This window comes from Hemitrygon akajei, chromosome 22 (assembly GCF_048418815.1).
Source record: "Hemitrygon akajei chromosome 22, sHemAka1.3, whole genome shotgun sequence".
NCBI lineage: Eukaryota > Metazoa > Chordata > Chondrichthyes > Myliobatiformes > Dasyatidae > Hemitrygon > Hemitrygon akajei.
In genome coordinates, this window is record NC_133145.1 from 67,236,337 (window position 1) to 67,256,533 (window position 20,197).

Here is a 20,197-nt window from a genome sequence, read left to right on the forward strand (position 1 = left end):
GGAGTATTTGGAGACTAATGATAAAATAAGTTAAAGTCAGCATGGTTTCTGTAAAGGGAAATCTTGCTGACAAATCTGTTAGAGTTCTTTGAGGAAGTTACAAGCAGGGTGGACAAAGAAGAGGCAATGGATGCCAGTTACTTGGATTTTCAGAAGGCATTTGACCAGGTGTCACACATGAGGCTGCTTAACAAGATAAAATCCTGTGGCATTACAGGGAAGATACTGGCATGGATAGAGGAATGGCTGACAGACAGGAGGCAGCAAGTGGGTATAAAAGGGGCCTTTTCTGGTTGGCTACCGGTGACTAGTGGTGTTTATCAGGGGTCAGTATTGGGACTGCTATTTTTTACATTGTTTGTCAATGATTTAGATAATGAAATTGATGGCTTTGTGGCAAAGATTGAAGATGATATAAAGATAGATGGGTAGGTAATCCTCAAAGAATTCCAATAGGTTCATCAGACAGTTATTTCCCATGGTAGGGGAATTCTAGGACAAGAGGACATGACTTCCGGTTTGAAGGACGTCCATTTAGAACTGAGGCGTGGAGAAATTATTTTAGTCAGAGAGTGGTAAATCTGTGGAATTTGTTGCCACGAGCAGCTGTGGAGGGCAAGTCATTGGGTGTATTTAAGGCAGAGATAGATAGGTTCTTGATTAGCCAGGGCATCAAAGCGTATGGCGTGAAGGCAGGGGAGTGGGGATGACTGGACGAATTGGAGCAGACTCAATGGGCCGAATGGCATATTTCTGCTCCTATATCTCATGGTCTTGTGGACTTAGACAAATGGGAAGAGTGGGCAAAGAAGCAGCAAATGGAATACAGTGCTTGGAAATGTATGATAATGCATTTTGGTAAAAGGAACAATAGTGCAGTCTATTATCTAAATGAAGAGAAGGTTCAAATATCAGAGGTGCAAAGGGATTTGGAATCCTTATGCAAGACCCCCAGAAGGTTAATTTACAGGTTGAGTCTGTGGTAAAGAAGGCAAATGCAATGTTGGCACTTATTGTAAGGGGAATAGAATATAATAGTATTAATGGTAAGATGCTTGGCAGCGTGGAGAATTAGAGGGATCTTGGGGTCCGAGTCCATAGGACACTCAAAGCTGCTACACAGGTTGACTCTGTGGTTAAAAAAGCATACGGTGCATTGGCCTTCATCTATCGTGGGATTGAGTTTAGGAGCCGAGAGGTAATGTTGCAGCTATATAGGACCCTGGAGCGATGGAGGATGAGAGGAGAGCTGATAGAGGTGTATAAGATGATGAGAGGAATTGACTGTGTGGATAGTCAGAGGCTTTTCCCCAGGGCTGGAATGGCTAGCACGAGAGGGCACAATTTTAAGGTGCTTGGAAGTAGGTACAGAGGAGATATCAGGGGTAAGTTTTTTATGCAGAGAGTGCGAGTGCATGGAATGGGCTGCTGGCAATGGTGGTGGAGAAAGGTAAGATAGGGTCTTTGAAGAGACTCCTGGACGGGTATATGGAGCTCAGAAAAATAGAGGGCTATGAGCAACCCTAGGTAATTTCTCAGGTAAGGACATGTTCAGCACAGCTTTGTGGGCCAAAGGGCCTGTATTGTGCTGTAGGTTTTCTATGTTCCTATAAAACCAAGGAGATAATGCTGAGGCTTTACAAGACACTATTCAGGCTGCACTTGAAGTATTGCCAACAGATTTGGGCCCCATATTTCAGAAAGGATGTGCTGACATTGGAGAGAGTCCAGAGGAGGTTCACAAGGATGATTCCAGGAATGAAGGGGTTAACATACGAGGGGTGTTTGGCAGCTTTGGGCCTGTACTCACTGAAATTCAGAAGAATGTGGGGATCTCATTGAAACCAACAGAATGTTGAAAGGACTAGATAAGGTGGATGTGGAGAGGATGTTTCCTCTGGTGGGGGTATCTGGAACTAGAGGGCACAGCCTCAAAATTGAGGGGCATCCTTTTAAGACCATAAGACATAGGAGCAGAATAAGGCTATTTGGCCCATTGAGTCTGCTCCAACATTCAATCATCACTGATCCTTTTTTTCTCTCCTTTTCAACCCCATTTCACGGCCTTCTGTCCACAACTTTTGATGCCATGCCCAATCAAAAACCAAACAATCTCTGCCTTAAATACACCCAATGACCAGGCCTCCCCAGCTGCATGTGGCAACAGATTCCACAAATTCACCACCCTCTGGCTAAAGAAATTTCTCTGCCTCTGTTTTGAAAGGACGCCCCTCTATCCTGAGGTTGTGCCCTCTTGTCCTAGACTCTCCCACCATGGGAATCATCCTTTCCACATCTACTCTGCCTAGGCCTTTCAACGTTCAAAAGTTTTCAATGACAGCCCCCTCATCCTTCTAATTTCCAGCAAGTACAGACCCAGAACTATCAAACGTTCCTTGTATGATAACCCTTTCATTCCTGGAATCATCCTTGTGAACCTCCTCTGGATCCTCACCAATGCCAGCCTAAATACTCAATGTGAGGCCTCACCAGTGCCTTATAAAGCCTCAGCATCACATCCCTGTTCTTGCATTCTAGACCTCTTGAAATGAATGCTAACATTGCATTTGCCTTCCTCACCACAGACTCAACCTGCAAGTTAAACCTTAGGATGTTCTACACAAGGACTCCCAAGTCCCTTTGCATCTCAGATTTTTGGATTTTCTCCCCTTTTAGAAAACAGTCCACATATTTATTTCTACTACCAAAGTGCATTGCCATGCATTTTCCAATATTATATTTCATTTGCCAGTTTCTCATTCTCCTAATCTGTCTAAGTCCTTCTGCATCCTACCTGCCCCTCCAATAATCTTCATATTATCTGCAAACTTGGCAACAAAGGCATCTATTCCATCATCTAAATCATTTATATGCAGTATAAAAAGGAGTGGTCCAAAACCGACCCCTGCGAAACACCACTAGTCACTGGCAGCCAACCAGGCAAAGATCCTTTTATTTCCACTTGCTGCCTTCTTCCAATCAGCCAATGCTCTAACCATCTTAGTAACTCTCCTGTAATACCATGGGCTTTTAACTTGGTAAGCAGCCTCATGTGTGGCACCTTGTCAAAGGCCTTCTGAAAGTCCAAATTATCAACATCCACTGCATCCCCTTTATCTATCCTACTTGTAATCTCCTCAAAGAATTCCAATAGATTCATCAGGCAGGATTCTCCCCAAAGGAAACCATGCTGATTTTGTCCTATCTTGTCTTGTGTCACCAAGTACTCCATCACCTCGTCCTTAACAATTGACTCTAACATCTTCCCAACCACTGAGGTCAGGCTAACTGGTCTATAATTTCCTTTCTGCTGCTTTACTCCATTCTTAAAGTGTGGAGTGACATCTGCAATTTTCCAGTCCTCTGGCACCATGCCAGAGTCCAATGGTTTTTGAAAGATCATTGCTAATGCCACCACAATCTCTAACGCTACCTCTTTCAGAACCCTAGGGTGCAGTTCACCTGGTCCAGGTGACTTACGTACTTTTAGGTCTTTCAGCTTTTTGAGCACCTTCTCCCTCATAGTAGTAACTGCACCCACTTCTCTTCCTTCACACACTACAACATCTGGCACACTGCTAGTGTCTTCCACAGTGAAGACTGATGCAAATTACTCAATTAGTTTATCTGCTATCTCCTTGTCCCCCGTTATTATTTCTCCTGCCTCATTTTCTGGCAGTCGTATATCCACTCTCATCTCTCTTTTATTTTTTATATACTTGAAAAAGCTTTCACTATCCACTTTGAAAGGCAAACACAAGGAAATCTGCAGATGCTGGAAATTATAGATGCTGCCTGGCCTGCTGTGTTCCACCAGCATTTTGTGTGTGTTACTATCCACTTTGATATTACTTGCGAGCTTGCTTTCATATTTTTGTTTCCTTCTAATGATTCTTTTAGTTGCTTTCTGTAGGTTTTTGAAAACTTCCCAATCCTCTATCTTCCCACTAATTTTTGCTTTGTTTTTACTTTAGCTTTGACTTCCCTTGTCAGCCATGATTCTACTATTTTGCTATTTAAGTATTTCTTCATTTTTGGAATACACATGTCCTGCACCTTCCTCATTTCCCCCAGAAACGCATGCTATTGCTGCTCTGCTGACATCCCTGCCAGCAGCTCCTTCCAATTTACTTCATCATTTATTTCATCTTATTTCATCAGTTGACAGGACCACAATGGCAAATGAATGTAGAACATTGAATGGTGCAGCCCAGGCCTTTTGGCTCACAATGTGCCAAACTTATAACCTACTCCACGATCAATCTAACCCTTCCTTCCCGCAACTTTTGAATTCAATCCCCCGGGTAATGAAGGCCAATACTCCGTACACTACCTTACGCACCCTATCAATCTGTGCGGCAGTTTTGATGGATCTAGTATGTGCTATGTGTAAAAGTGGGTTTAATGACATGTCTTTCTTGTGCAGCCCAACACTGAAGGGATCCAGGAACTGATGTGGGGTGGCATGCTGTACTGCCTGGGAGTGGTGTTTTTCAAAAGTGATGGGATCATTCCTTTTGCCCACGCCATCTGGCACATCTTCGTTGCTCTGGCTGCAGCTGTGCACTATTATGCCATCTGGAGATACCTGTACTGGAGCCCTGCATCGCCCATATGGAAGGACTTCTAACCTGCATCCAGCCCGTGTGCTTTCGGAGCTAACTGGTGAATTAGACATTTGGTGGAAACATCCCGTCGTGGCAGCAGGCTGAGAGGAGCTGCCACAAATGTTCAAACAACCTCCAGCTTCAAATTAACACAAAACTGTTGCCTGGAGGCTGATGGGCAGTGAATGGCAGTGGTTGTTGGGTAGGGATCCTCTCGGTTTGCTCTTCACATTTGTTTTCGCATTTTACTTTCTCCCCCACCAGTGTAATGGAGCTTGAAAATATCAGCTTTCCTCAACGATGTGGACATGGACATGATTGACTAGATTTCACTGTGCTCTGTGGAATTTTGTATTTGGAAAGTGAAGCACAGTGAATAATGTGAGGACTGAAATGAACACAAACAATTCTGCAGGGTATCCTTTTTATAAATAACTAAGTGACTTGTGGTCTTGTGGGCATTATACAGTTTGACTCAAACCTCCACTGAAAATCAAACTGATACATTCCAGTTTAGTGTGGCATTTTATACCTCGGTTTTCATTGGAAAACCTTAGACTTGCTCAGTTGTTGGGGAAGGGCTTTGGGTGAGATGTTTTCAATGTATTCGCTGCTGACAAACTAATTGATACTATATTTCTGGGAGCAGCATGGGCTGCTGAAGGGGTGGATTTTTGAGAATCTCCATCAGGGTTGTGTAGTGTGCATCAACAGTATTGTAAATTGGGTTCTCTCGGTTCCAGCAACAGGCTGGCAATGAGGAACACAACAAAAGCACTTTTGTTCTGATTAATTGTTCTTTACAAGATGACAGGCAGCAAGCCACTCTCGTATGTGGAAACTGCTTAGCCACATTTCTGCAAATCTCTGCTACCAAGGCAGTGGGTTAACTGAAGTTGTCATCAGACTGTTGATCAGGAGAGATTCTGATTTACCTCATTTTTGTAACTGAGCAGCAGCAGCCTGTTCTCTCTCGCTGTCTCCTGTGGATCCTACCACACTTTTCGGCTTTGTACACTAAGCTGGGCATTAGAACTTGATTTTCCTACCACACCAACTCTGAAAGAGTGAACTAAACTTAAACAATAAATGGTTTACATTTTGTGAAAACTTTTCCCAGCAGTATGAAAGTATGTTTTTATATGCAGCCAACAGATTTTTGGAAAGTGGCTCTTTCTTAGTTGCACCAAATTGGGTAGGCAAGTTATTCTGGGCTGACTGCAGAACTCAGTCTAATTGTCATTGAACAACTTCTTCCTCATCCTAATACAGGCTCCAGCTCAACTCACAACCTCCACTGTGCTATGGAAGGTGTGAGACCAGTTCAGGTGCATGCCAGGAGTGTTACCAAAGGAGACAAAAATCTGGTCATCATTCTCCCTGCAGTGGGGAAACCCTTACAATATCAACGCAAACACAATGCTGGAGGAACTCAGCAGGTTAGGCAGCATCTCTGGAGTGGAATAAACAGTCAACATTTTGGGCCAAGACCCTTCATCAAGCCCAAAATATCGACTGTTTATTCCCCTCTATTGATGTTGCCTGACCTGTTGAGTTCCTCCAGCATTTTGTGTGTGTTGCTGTAGACTTTCAACATCTGCAGAGTCTCTCGTCTTTTCCCTTACAACATCAACTGAATTGCAGACTTTGCTGCCTGTCCTCGTTTGGTATTGTTTAGAGGGAGTGGGGTGAGGGTTGGTGAATCAGCTTCTCACTTGGTGAGTCCAACCAGCAGAGTGTGAACCTGTATGTGTCTCTGTTACACTGGCTCTGTGTGATGCATCAAATACCTCAATGGTCTTGTTTAGATTTCAAAGGTGCTCTTTTGTCAAAACTGAAATCTAGATGGCATTTTTTTAATAAACTCTGCTTGCTAAGTGAAATTACTAAGCTCATACAGCTCGACTTACAGAAAGGATCCCTACTGTACTAGGTGCTGGGAGGGAGTAGAAAATTTAATGGGGCATTTCACTCAAAGGGGGTATGGGCAGTAGCACTTTAGCAGGGCTACGCTCTGTTGAGGTGGGAGTGGAATCTAGACCTATTGATAGAGGGGAGGAATCACAAGTCTTTACATTATTTCCAGAGTCATTCTGGTCATCACCAAATGATGGAGCACACAAGGTAAACCCAGGGAATTAGCCTGGGAAATACGGACCAAGCGAGAGAACAAGGTATTTTCACTCAGAAACTGTCAGCTACAAAAGAGGATGCAAGTAATGGAACACACTAGGTAAAAGCATTTCTAAAGGTGCCTAGATTCAGCTCTGTGACCCCAGCGTTATCACCACGACCCCCTTGTCACATGGCCTGACGCCAGTTCAATCTGCTGCATGTGTATGCGTGTGTGTCTTTATGTAGGTCCATGAGTGTGAGAGAGAGAGAGTGTGTGTGTGTGTGTGCGCGCGTGCGTGCACACGTCTTTGTGTTTGAGAGAGTGTGTGTGTGTACGCGTGTGCCACGTGTCTTCAGACAGTGAATCACTGCCTTTTGTCCTTTGTGTGCTTTCCAAGCCAGGGAGAGGGAATGGATTTGTTCTATCCATTGCTGTCTAGCAAAAGTGGGAAGCTACTGCATGAGGTTTAATCCACGAGTGCTTGCTGGGCACAGGTTCACTAACTGCTGTTAGGGATCCTCACAACAATGGTTATGCATGGAGGAAAAGCAGGGCTTGCAAATGAGTTTGTGATGTTTCTGAGATGCTGGCTACTGATCCGTTTTCTTTTTTTAATGAGGGGGGGGGGGGGTGTGTGTGTGTGTGTGTGTGTGTGTGTGTGTGTGTGTGTGTGTGTGTGTGTGTGTGTGTGTGTGTGTGTGTGTGTGTGTGTGTGTGTGTGTGTGTGTGTGTGTGTGTGTGTGTGTGTGTGTGTGTACAGATTTGTGGTTTATTTGGTGTAGATTGGTGTATGCCAATATTTTATGGACAGGGTATTCTGATTTTATATTCCTGATCCAGCTGCTGTGATCATAAACTGTGAAATGATTACTGAGTTTACAATGACTGCTGGACCTGATGGCTATGTACAGTATGTGGACATTTTCTCTACTTAACTAGTTCCTGTGGCTCGGTCATAGAATAGCTAAAAACCTCTGCTGTATACAGGCTTTTACATCCGTGTGCCCTGGATTGCTGGTTGATTGGGCTTCTCAGGTCCCTATGTGAATTTGGAAGACTGGTTTGGGAAAATTTGGGACAATGGGACCTGTAGCTTAAAGGTGGTGGGTGAAGCTGTAAACGTGGAATGTCTGCACACCTTGTATTGCAATTACTGTGCACACAGGGCATACCAGTAAGGCTTAGTCTGCAAAGGTAAGCTCTTGCTTCAGACAAGTGTTTAAGTTGAAATTCTGTGCAATCATTCTGTGACACTGGAGGGTGACAGCAGCCTTAAGTCCCACGGCTGCCATTTAGAAAACAAAATCCTCTGGCATGCTCTAATATTGATGCAATGTGGACAATTCTGACCAGAGATGGTCCACTGTACTTGAAACTGCACTGCTAATGTTTTAACTGAACTGTATTATGATCAAACCACTGATAGAGAGGGTGTGTGTGTGTGGGGCAGTGCGCTCTGCTATGGCTCAGAAATGTTTAACTCTCTGCTTCAGTGCTGGGTTGTAAGTTTAATTCATATTCATGCCATTATTGAACTCCCATTGTAGGTCTGTGTAATGTGTAAGGAATCAATATCGTCTGCCTTTTACTGCGAATGTGTTGCATATTTTCTACATACACATATAGTGTATCTCAATAAAACAGACTGCAGCTGACTTAAAAATACATTTTGTGTATTTGTATTTTCTGAGTTTTGCAAGATTATCTATGCACAGAATAAGTAAGTGCTGTTAGCTTTATAACTCCTGCCACAGCACACCCTAATGAGCAGTAGATTGAGAGAAAGCCGATATACTGCAAGCACAATACCCCAGACATCAAAGATACCATGTCAACTCTTGACCTCCTTCATAACAGGGATAAAATATCCCAGTCTGTCCAATCTTTCCTGATAATTCCAGCTTTCTAAATCAGGCAACATCCTTGTTGCCCCCTCTCCAGCTCAGTCATGTCATTCCGATACTGTGGCAACGAGAACTCTGCACATTCCTCCGAGTACAGCCTAATCAATGCTTTGTACAAGGATCAACTTTATTTCCCATATACATTGACATGTATTAGGAATCTAATGTGTTGGTCAAGAACTCTGCACATTCCTCCGAGTACAGCCTAATCAATGCTTTGTACAAGGATCAACTTTATTTCCCATATACATTGACATGTATTAGGAATCTAATGTGTTGGTCAGGGTGCAATATAGAGTCATAGAAAAGTACAACATAGAATCAAGCCCTTCAACCCATCGAATCTCTGCCAAACCATTTAACCAGCCTATTCCAATTGACCTACACCGCAACCACAGCCCTTCATACCGCTACCATCCATATACCTACTCAAACTTCTCTTAAACATTGAAGTTGAGCTCGCATGCATCACTTATGCTGCAGCTCGTTCCATATTTTCATGACCCTCTGAGTGAAGTTTTCCCTCCTATCAAAGCAACTGGACTTCCTATATTGTCTAGAAGACATTTCGCCACTCATCTGAGAGGCTTCTTCAATTCTAATACATGGTGGGTAGTTCCGGTTATATTTGAAGGTACTATATCAATCACATGAGGTTGTTAAGAGTCATTAGTCTTATTTTTGAATGAATGCAGGTGTGAACTGTTGTGAAGACAATGGGTAAAGATTAAGAACTATATTGTAAGCTGATCTGTCGTACCCCACCCTCTCTGTTCAGGGATGGGTTTTCCCGTTTGATGAAGAATGCTCTTTTAACCCCTCTTTCAAATCACCTGCCCTCCCTGTCCAAAATGTGCACATTGTTATCAAAGTAGTGTCCATTGTCCTTTAGGGGTAGAATTACAGCTGAGTCTTGACTTGAGGTGTTAGCCCTCCTCTGTTGGGCCGTCTGTTTGTGAAGTGGTTGTTTTGTCTCATCTGTGCAGTTCTCATTGCATTGGATAGCAGATATAATATTGTTCTGTTTATGTTTGGGTGTGGGATCCCTCATGTTCCCCTTAAACTGCACCTTTTACCCTTAACCTATGACCTCTAGTTGTAGTCCCACCCAAACTCAGAGGTGAAAGCCTGCTTGCACTTACCCTAACTATACCCTTCATAATTTTGTATACTTCTATCAAATCTCCTTTCAATCTACTATGTTCCAAGGAATAAAGTCTTAGCCTATTCAACCTTTCCTTATAACTCAGGTCCTCCAGACCCAGCAACATCCTTGTAAATTTTCTCTTACTCTTTCAACTTTGTTTACAACTTTCCTTAAGGTAGGTGACCAAAACTGCCAGGATAATCAAGGACACGACCCACCCAGCCAACACACTTTTTGTCCCTCTTCCCTCCGGGAGAAGGTTCAGGAGCTTGAAGATTCGTACGGCCAGATTTGGGAACAGCTTCTTCCCAACTGTGATAAGACTGCTGAACGGATCTTGACCCAGATCTGGGCCGTACCTGGAGCGTGAAACGCAGAATCAAATATCACTGATGATTGTACGCTCTAGTATCAATTGTTTGGTGACAATAAAGTAAAGTAAAAGCTGGAGGAACTCAGCAGGACATGCAGCATTTATGAAAAGCAGTCAGCATTTCAGGCTGAAGCCCTTAATCAGGACTGGAGAAAAAATAGATGAGGGGTCAGTGTAAGAAGGTGGGGGGAGGGGAGGAAGAAACACAAGGTGATAAGTGAAACCAGGAGGAGGGAGGGGTGAAGTAAAGAGTTGGGAAGTTGATTGGTGAAAGAGATACAGGGCTGGAGAAGGGGGAATCTGATAGGAGAGGACAGAAGTCCATGGAAGAAAGAAAAGGGGGACAAGCACCAGAAGGAAGTGATGGGCAGGCAAGGAGATAAGGTGAGAGAGGGAAATGGGAATGGCGAAGGGGGAGTATTACCAGAAGTTCAAGAAATCGATGTTCATGTCATCAAGTCAGAGGCTACCCAGACGGAATATAAGGTGTTGCTCCTCCAACCTGAGTATGACCTTGTCATGACAGTAGCGGAGCCCATGTACTGACATGTCAGAATGGAAATGGGAAGGTGAATTAAAATGAGTGACGCACATTTTTTTGGCAGACGGAGATTAGGTGCTTGGCAAAGCAGTCTCCTGATCTACATCAGGTCTCACAGTTAGATAGGAGGACACACCAAGAGGACCAGATACAGTAGATGACCCCCAACAGACTCACAGGTGAAGTGTTGCCTCACCTGGAACAACTGTTTGGGGCCCTGGATGGCAGTGAGGGAGGAGGTATATGAGCAGGTGCAGTACTTGTTGCACTTGCATTGATAAGTGCCAGGAGATAGAGCAGTAGGGCGGGATGTAGGCCGGTGACTAGCGGGGTGCCTCAGGGATCTGTTTTGGGCCCAATGTTGTTTGTAATATACATAAATGATCTGGATGATGGGGTGGTAAATTGGATTAGTAAGTATGCTGATGATACTAAGGTAGGAGGTGTTGTGGATAATGAGGTGGGTTTTCAAAGCTTGCAGGGAGATTTATGCTGGTTAGAAGAATGGGCTGAATGTTGGCAGATGGAGTTTAATGCTGAGAAGTGTGAGGTTCTACATTTTGGCAGGAATAATCCAAATAGAACATACAGGGTAAATGGTAGGGCATTGAGGAATGCAGTGGAACAGAGAGATCTAGGAAGAACAGTGCATAGTTCCCTGAAGGTGGAGTCTCATGTAGATAGGGTGGTGAAGAAGGCTTTTGGAACGCTGGCCTTTATAAATCAGAGCATTGAGTACAGAAGTTGGGATGTAATGTTAAAATTGTACAAGGCATTGGTAAGGCCAAATTTGGAATATTGTGTACAGTTCTGGTCACCGAATTATAGGAAAGATATCAATAAATTAGAGAGAGTGCAGAGACAATTTACTAGGATGTTACCTGGGTTTCAGCACTTAAGTTACAGAGAAAGGTTGAACAAGTTAGGTCTCTATTCATTGGAGCGTAGAAGGTTGAGGGGGGATTTGATCGAGGTATTTAAAATGTTGAGAGGGATAGATAGAGTTGATGTGAATAGGCTGTTTCCATTGAGAGTAGGGGAGATTCAAACGAGAGGACATGATTTGAGAGTTAGGGGGCAAAAGTTTAAGGGAAACACGAGGGGGTATTTCTTTACTCAGAGAGTGATAGCTGTGTGGAATGAGTAGAGGCCAGTTCAGTTGTGTCATTTAAGGTAAAATTGGATAGGTATATGGACAGGAAAGGAGTGGAGGGTTATGGGCTGAGTGCGGGTAGGTGGGACTAGGTGAGATTAAGAGTTTGGCACGGACTAGGAGGGCCGGAATGGCCTGTTTCCGTGCTGTGATTGTTATATGGCTAAATGGACAAGGGAATCACATAGGGAGCAGTCCCTGCAGAAAGCAGCAAGTTGGGGTGGGGGGGATATGTGCTTGGTGGTGGGGTCCTGTTGGAGATGGCAGAAGTTGTAGAGAATTATGTGCTGACATGGAGGCTGGTGGGGTGGTAGGTGAGGACCAGAAGAACCTTATCCCTGGTGGGATGGCGAGATTGATAGGGTGAGGGCAGACGTGCACGAAATGGAAGAGATGTGGTTGAGGGTAGCATTGATGGTGGAGGAAGGGAAGCCCCTTTCTTTGAAGAAGGAGGATCATCTCCTTCGTTCTGGAATGAAAAGCCTCATGTTGAGAGCAGATGTGGTGGAGATGGAAGAATTGAGAGAAGGGAATAGTGATTTTACAAGTACAGTGTGGAAGGAGGTATAGTCCAGGTAGCTGTGAGAGTCCGTGGATTTGTAATAGACATCAGTAGATAAGCTGTCTCCAGAGATTGAGAAAGGGGAGGGAGGTGTTGGAAATGGACCAAGTAAATTTGAGGACAGGGTGGAAGTTGAAGGCAAAGTTGATGAAGTTGACAAGCTCAGCATGGGTGCAGGAAAGAGCACCAATGCAGTCATTACTTCCTAAGAAGGTTGGCGTCATTCAATGTCTGTAGTGAGATGCTGAAGATGTTCTATAGGTCAGTTGTGGAGAGCGCCCTCTTCTTTGTGGTGGCGTGTTGGGGAGGAAGCATTAAGAAGAGGGACGCCTCACGTCTTAATAAGCTGGTAAGGAAGGCGGGCTCTGTCGTGGGCAAAGTACTGGAGAGTTTAACATCGGTAGCTGAGCGAAGGGCGCTGAATAGGCTACGGTCAATTATGGATAACTCTGAACATCCTCTACATAGCACCATCCAGAGACAGAGAAGCAGTTTCAGTGACAGGTTACTATCGATGCAATGCTCCTCAGACAGGATGAAGAGGTCAATACTCCCCAATGCCATTAGGCTTTACAATTCTACCGCCAGGACTTAAGAACTTTTTAAAAGCTATTATTAATGCTTTTTGAGACGGTGATTTAGATGCATATCATATTTTTTTACTGAGTTAAGTATTGTATGTAATTAGTTTTGCTACAACAAGTGTATGGGACATTGGAAAAAAAAGTTGAATTTCCCCATGGGGATGAATAAAGTATCTATCTATCTATCTATCTATCTATTAATGAAGCATAAGAAATGTTGAGGAGTAATACCATTGTAGGCTTGGAACACAGACTATTCCACAGAGCTAACAACAAGGCAGGCCTAAATGGGACCGACGCGAGGGCCCATAGCTACACCTTTTGTTTGCAGGAAGTGAGAGAAGCTGAAGTCTTCCAGAATCCCCTTTCTCCAGCCTTGTATCCCTTTCACCAATCAACTTTCCAGCTCTTTACTTCACCCTTTACCCCTCCCGGTTTCACCTATCTCCTTGTGTTTCTTCCTCCCCCCCCCCCCCCCCACCTTCTTACTCTGATTCCTCATCTTTTTTTTCTTTTTTTTTGGTGAGCAAATGTACATTTTATTTGAATGAAGTGTTTTAGTACAAGGCTAAAATAAACACAATTCCATTATACCTCATGAAAAAGTTAAAGGCTAAGCACTGCCACAGATCACTGAAAATTGATGGTTCAGGCTCCAACCTGGGCAAAAGGCTCAGGTAACTTGGAAATGTACGATTACACAAATCTACTTGAGATTTGGATTTTGCCACCTTCATAGCAATGTACCAATGGAAAAAAGACTGAGCAGCCACCATAGGAATGTTCTCATCACATTGTTCCACAGTCAAGAATGCGAACAGTAACACTTGTCTTTCCACTCTGCGATCCCTTTGATTCCATTTGTTTTACAACATCGTAGCCTTCTACCACACGGCCAAACACAACATGCTTTCCATCCAACCAACTAGTTTGGGCAGTACAGATTAAAAATTGTGATCCATTTGTATTGGGCCCAGCATTTGCCATTGACAGTATTCCTTCTCCTTCATGTTTGGGTATGAAGTTCTCATTTGGAAATTTGTTACCATAGATGGATTTGCCCCCTGTGCCATTGCCTTTTGTGAAATCTCCACCTTGGCACATAAAGCTAGGAATTATTCGGTGAAAAATTGATCCCTTAAACCCCTCACCCACTGGTTTGGTACAAAGCACACGGAAGTTCTCTGCAGTTTTGGGACAACATCGCTGCTTAGCTCGAATACAATGCGGTCCACTAGTTGTTTATCAAAACCAATGTTGAAGAAGACGTGAGGGTTGCCCATTCTATTTTTTTCCTCTCACCACTTGGTGCTAACCTCAACCGAGCACGCTGCTAGGAGTGCTAATTCCCTCCTCATCTTTTTTTCATCAGTCTTGATGAAGGGTCTCAGCCCAAAACATCGACTGTACTCATTTCCATAAATGCTGCCTGGCCTGCTGAGTTCCTCCAGCATCTTGTGTGATCCCATCTCCTGTACTCAATACTTTGATTAATGAAAGCCAATGTGCCAAAAGCTTTCTTTATGACCCAGTCTACCTTTGATGCCACTTTCAATGAATTATGAATTCACAGATCCCTTTGTTCTACCACACTCCTCAGTGTCCTACCCTGTGGACTGTGCAAGACCTGGTTGGTCCTGTCGAAGTGTAACATCTCACACTTGTCTGCATTAAATTCCATCTGCCATTTTTTAGTCTATTTTTCCAACTGATCTACAAATCCCATTTCCAGAAAAGTTGGGATATTTTCCAAAATGCAATAAAAACAAAAATCTGTGATATGTTACTTCACGTGAACCCTTATTTAACTGACAAAAGTACAAAGAAAAGATTTTCAATAGTTTTACTGACCAACTTAATTGTATTTTGTAAATATACACAAATTTAGAATTTGATGGCTGCAACACACTCAACAAAAGTTGGGACAGAGTTAAAATAAGATTGAAAAGGGCACAGAATATTCAAGTAACACCGGTTTGGAAGACTCCACATTAAGCAGGCTAATTGGTAGCAGGTGAGGTATCATGACTGGGTATAAAAATAGCGTCCATCAAAAGCTCAGTCTTTGCAAGCAAGGATGGGTCGTGGCTCACCCCTTTGTGCCAAAATTCGTGAGAGAATTGTTAGTCAGTTCAAAAGGAACATTTCCCAACGCAAGATTGCAGAAAATTTAGGTCTTTCAACATCTACAGTACATAATATTGTGAAAAGATTCAGAGAATTCAGAGACATCTTAGTGCGTAAAGGGCAAGGTCGGAAACCACTGTTGAATGCGCATGATCTTCGAGCCCTCAGGCGGCACTGCCTAAGAAACCGTCATGCTACTGTGACAATTATATCCACCTGGGCTCGGGAGTACTTCGGAAAACCATTGTCACTTAACACAGTCCGTCACTGCATCCAGAAATGCAACTTGAAACTGTATTACGCAAGGAGGAAGCCATACATCAACTCTATGCAGAAACGCCGGCGAGTTCTCTGGGCCTGAGATCATCTCAGATGGACTGAAAGACTGTGGAACCGTGTGCTGTGGTCAGATGAGTCCACATTTCAGCTAGTTTTCGGAAAAAAAGGGTGTCGAGTTCTCCGTGCCAAAGATGAAAACAACCATCCTGATTGTTATCAGTGAAAGGTGCAAAAGCCAGCATCTGTGATGATATGGGGGTGCATCAGTGCCCACGGCACGGGTGAGTTGCATGTATGTGAAGGTATCGTTGACTCTGAGGCGTATATTAGGATTTTAGAGAGACATATGTTGCCATCAAGGCGACGTCTCTTCCCGGGACGTCCATGCTTATTTCAGCAGGATAATGCCAGACCACATTCTGCACGGGCTACAACAGCGTGGCTTTGTAGACACAGAGTGCGTGTGCTTGACTGGCCTGCTGCCAGTCCAGATCTATCTCCTATTGAAAATGTGTGGCGCATCATGAAGAGGAGAATCAGACAACAGAGACCACGGACTGTTGAGCAGCTGAAGACTTATATCAAGCAAGAATAGACAAAATTTCAATTGCAAATCTACTACAATTAGTATCCTCAGTTCCACAACGATTAAAAAGTGTTATTAAAAGGAAAGGTGATGTAACACAATGGTAAACATGCCTCTGTCCCAACTTTTGTTGAGTGTGTTACAGCCATCAAATTCTAAATCTGTATATATTTACAAAATGCAATTAAGTTGGTCAGTAAAACTACTGAAAATCTTTGTACTTTTGTCGGTTAAATAAGGGTTCACATGAAGTAACATATCACAGATTTTTGTTTTTATTGCATTTTGGAAAATATCCCAACTTTTCTGGAAATGGGGTTTGTAGATCCCACTGCAAGCCATGATAGCTTTCTTTTCAGTGCAATACCATATAACCATATAACAATTATATAACAAAGTTAGTTCCCATGGTAGGGGAGCTTTGGACAAGAGGGCACGTCTTCAGGATTGAAGCACGTCCATTTAGAACAGAGATGCGGAGAAATTACTTCAGTCAGAGGATGGTAAATCTGTGGAATTTGTTGCTGCAAGCGGCTGTGGAGGCCAGTCATTGGGTGTATTTAAGGCAGAGATAGATAGGTTCTTGATTAGCCAGGGCATCAAAAGGTATGGGGAGAAGGCAGGGGAATGGGGCTGACTGGAAGAATTGGATCAGCCCATGATTGACAGGCAGAGCAGACTCGATGGGCCAAATGGCCTACTTCTGCTCCTATAATTTCACTTTTGAAGGCCTGTCACTAACCAAGTATACCTTTGCCAGAAAACAGCCTGTTCCAATCCACAAATAAGAGAAAATCTGTAGATGCTGGAAATCCGAGCAACACACACAAATTGCTGGAGGAACTCAGCAGGTCAGGCAGCATCTATTGGGAAAAGAAAGTCCTGCCCAAGGGTTTTTGGCCTGAAACGTCAACTGTACTTTTTTTGTCCTAATGTTCCTACACAAACTTCTGTCATGTAATGAAAAATAACAACATTCAATAATTAAAAAGAAAAAGCATTACATAAAAATAAAGAATTACTGTATATATAAAACCTAATAAAGTTAGAGGTTGAAGGATGGATTTAGAATAACGTAACATCCCAACTCCTATACACAGTGCCTAGTCCAAACAAGGCCAGCCTGTGTGCAGTTTTTTCCACTAGTCTGCCAGCTAATGAACAATGTATTTGTACCCCAAGGTCTGGGTGTTCAACAACAATCTCTTGGCTCTTGCTTGTTCAGTGTTGAGTTTCATTCACATCTCCTCAGGAGATGTAGCAGCCCCTGCTGCTCACAACGAATCCCAGAGACATTCACACAAGAATTGATAAATAGCAAGATGACATTCCTGCCATGAAATGCCATGCAATAATTAGCTGCAACAAGAGATGGTCTAACCACCTGCCATTATCATTTTCAAGACCTGCACCAACAACGTACTGGGGATCACCTGAAACCAGAAACTCAGCCAGAACAGCCACATGAACAGGTCAGAGGCTTAGGGTCCTGCAGTGCATAACTCCCTCCAGAAACCTCAAGTTCTTTCCACCATCCACAGGACACATGTAGTATTTAGTGTAACACTTTACAGTGTCGATGATCAGATTCAAAATAATTTATTTATTTATCCCCTGTACATCAAAACATACAGTGAAATGCAACTAACACAACCTAAGGATGTAGGTAAAACCACATGTTCACTTCAATAGTTTGCATCATTTGTATTTTTTTCTTTTTCTTGTGCATTGAGTGTTGGTCTTTTATTTTTTTTCCCTCTAATTGGGGTTCTTTTAGGTTTCTTGCTTTGTGGCTACCTGTGAGCAAGCAAATCTCCAGGTTGTATAATTTATACATTCTTTGACAATAAATGTACTTGAATCATTCCAGTGCTAACACAAAGCATATTCCAGCCTCTGTATCTTAATGGATTGGTATGTTCTCCCTGTGACCTTGTGGGTTTCCTCCTGGTACTCTGGTTCCCTCCCACACTCCAACCATGTACAGTTAGAGTTAGTGAGCTGTGAGTATGCTACGTTGATGCTGGAAGCATGATGACATTGTGGGCTGCCTCAGCACAATCCTTGGAGTGTTGGTCATTGACACAGGAAGCTGCAGTTCATTACACTCAATGTGTCATTGCACTCGCCTGGGTGAATGTAGTGTCAGCAACTCAGCAAGATTAACATTGCCCAGGACAAAGGAGTCCCCTCAATCCCTCTCCTCTCCCCCACTGGCTGAACTGCTGGCAGCAGCCCGCCCTTCTTCCTGTAGCAGCTCCCACCTCGAGTCAGCAGCTCGCATTTCTCTGTATGTTTCCATGTAAGTGCAACAAATAAAGTTATCCGTCTTATCTTTTGCTGATCGGAGGCAAGTATTTCTGTTCGATCAGTCAGCTCCGGGCTGTTTCTGCCCTGTCATTAGATGGGGCAAGGTGCGGAGGGAGACGGGAGGGGAGTTTGAGTGATTTGACTTGTTTTCTTTGTTGAACGATGATGCAATGCAGGTCAGACTGATCTGTATTTCCAGAACTTTCTTTGTTTCAATTGTGCAGCTTTCAGTTGCTTCCTGTTTCTGACTAATTGCACTGCAAGAATCCTTTGTTCTGACAGAGTGCAGCTGTTGACTGTGTGTGTGCGCAGGGGCCACAGCCAGAGAGCAGCTGTGATGTGAGTTCCTGCCCTGAGTGTAGCCCAGGTCAAACTTTCTCAATCTCTTTCTCACCTGTTTGAAACTAAAACACCGCAGGAGGCCGAGGGACAACTGCTTCTCCAATCCCTTTCACAGGCTCAGGTCACTAGAAAGCATCTCACAGCCCAAAACAGACTTGTGAGCTCTGTCTGTGACTGACAGAGCAGCCCATGAGCACACAGCACGATCCCAGATTGGTGTGCTAATGACCAACTCATCCAGGCACAGAGTTACTAGCTATATCTGAAACCAGCACCATAATATTTCCATACCCTCCACAGAAATACTTCATTCAAAGTTGGGAACCTTTCCTCGTCGAAACAGCATCCCAATAATGCCCAGTGGGATTGCAAGGTCAGCACGGAATTTCTCAGACATTCAGACAAGGATAGCTCAGACAAGGGTGAGGTGTTGCCATTCATGAGGTCAAACACAAAATACAAACAGATACTGAAATGTGTCGTTTGTGTTAAACACAACGTAAGGGTGGCAGCCTGCAAGTCTCAACACACATTCCAGCAATTTCAGCAGGATCACCAGCAACACCAACAAAACACAACAAAACCCCTTCCTACCCATCCATTCATCCATCCACCCACCCAACCACCCATCCATCCAACTATCCACCCATCTGTCATTAATCCATACATCCACCCACCCAACCACCCATCCATCCATCATTAATCCAACCATCCACCCACCCATCCATCCATCATTAATCCATCCACCCACCCACCCATCCAACTATCCATCCATCCATCCAACCATCCACCCACCCATCCATCTATCCACCCATCCATCAATCCACCCATCCATCATTAATCCAACCATCCACCCACCCATCCATCCACAGATCCATCCATCCACCCATCCATCCTTCCATTCATCCACCCACCCATCCATCCATCCACTCACCCATCCATCCATCCATCCACCCACCCATCCATCCATCCATCCATCATTAATCCAACCATCCACCCACCCATCCATCTATCCACCCACCCATCCATCAATCCATCCACCCATTCATCCACCCATCCATCCATCCATCAATCCACCCACCCACTCACCCACCCATCCAACTATCCACCCATCCATCAATCCACCCATCCATCCATCCACCCACTCACCCATCCATCCATCCACCCACCCATCCATCCACCCACCCACCCATCCATCATTAATCCATCCATCCACCCACCCATCCATCCATCCATCCATCATTAATCCAACCATCCACACACCCATCCATCAATCCACCCATCCATCATTAATCCAACCATCCACCCACCCATCCATCCATCCACTCACCCATCCATCCATCCACCCACCCATCCATCCATCCACTCATCCATCCATCCACCCACCCATCCATCCAACTATCCACCCATCCATCAATCCACCCACCGATCCATCCATCCATCATTAATCCAACCATCCACCCACCCATCCATCCATCTATCCACCCATCCATCCATCATTAATCCAACCATCCATCCATCATTAATCCAACCACCCACCCATCCATCCACCCATCCATCCATAAT

The 20,197-nt window shown here is 44.0% G+C and overlaps 1 protein-coding gene and 1 pseudogene across 2 annotated transcripts in view; one reads left to right on the top strand and one right to left on the bottom strand.

Annotated features, from left to right (window-relative positions):
* The window catches only part of LOC140714854 (monocyte to macrophage differentiation factor-like), a 69,163-nt gene extending 60,775 nt beyond the window's left edge, over positions 1–8,388 (top strand). For both annotated transcript variants that reach the window (XM_073026531.1, XM_073026532.1), the window contains exon 7: positions 4,427–8,388. In XM_073026531.1, coding sequence (XP_072882632.1) covers positions 4,427–4,630 — 204 coding nt within the window. In that variant the 3' untranslated portion in view covers positions 4,631–8,388. The remainder of the gene's footprint in view (positions 1–4,426) is intronic.
* A 5,102-nt stretch (positions 8,389–13,490) lies between these two features.
* On the bottom strand, positions 13,491–14,270 carry LOC140714908 (peptidyl-prolyl cis-trans isomerase F, mitochondrial pseudogene; annotated as a pseudogene).
* Positions 14,271–20,197: the final 5,927 nt, after the last annotated feature.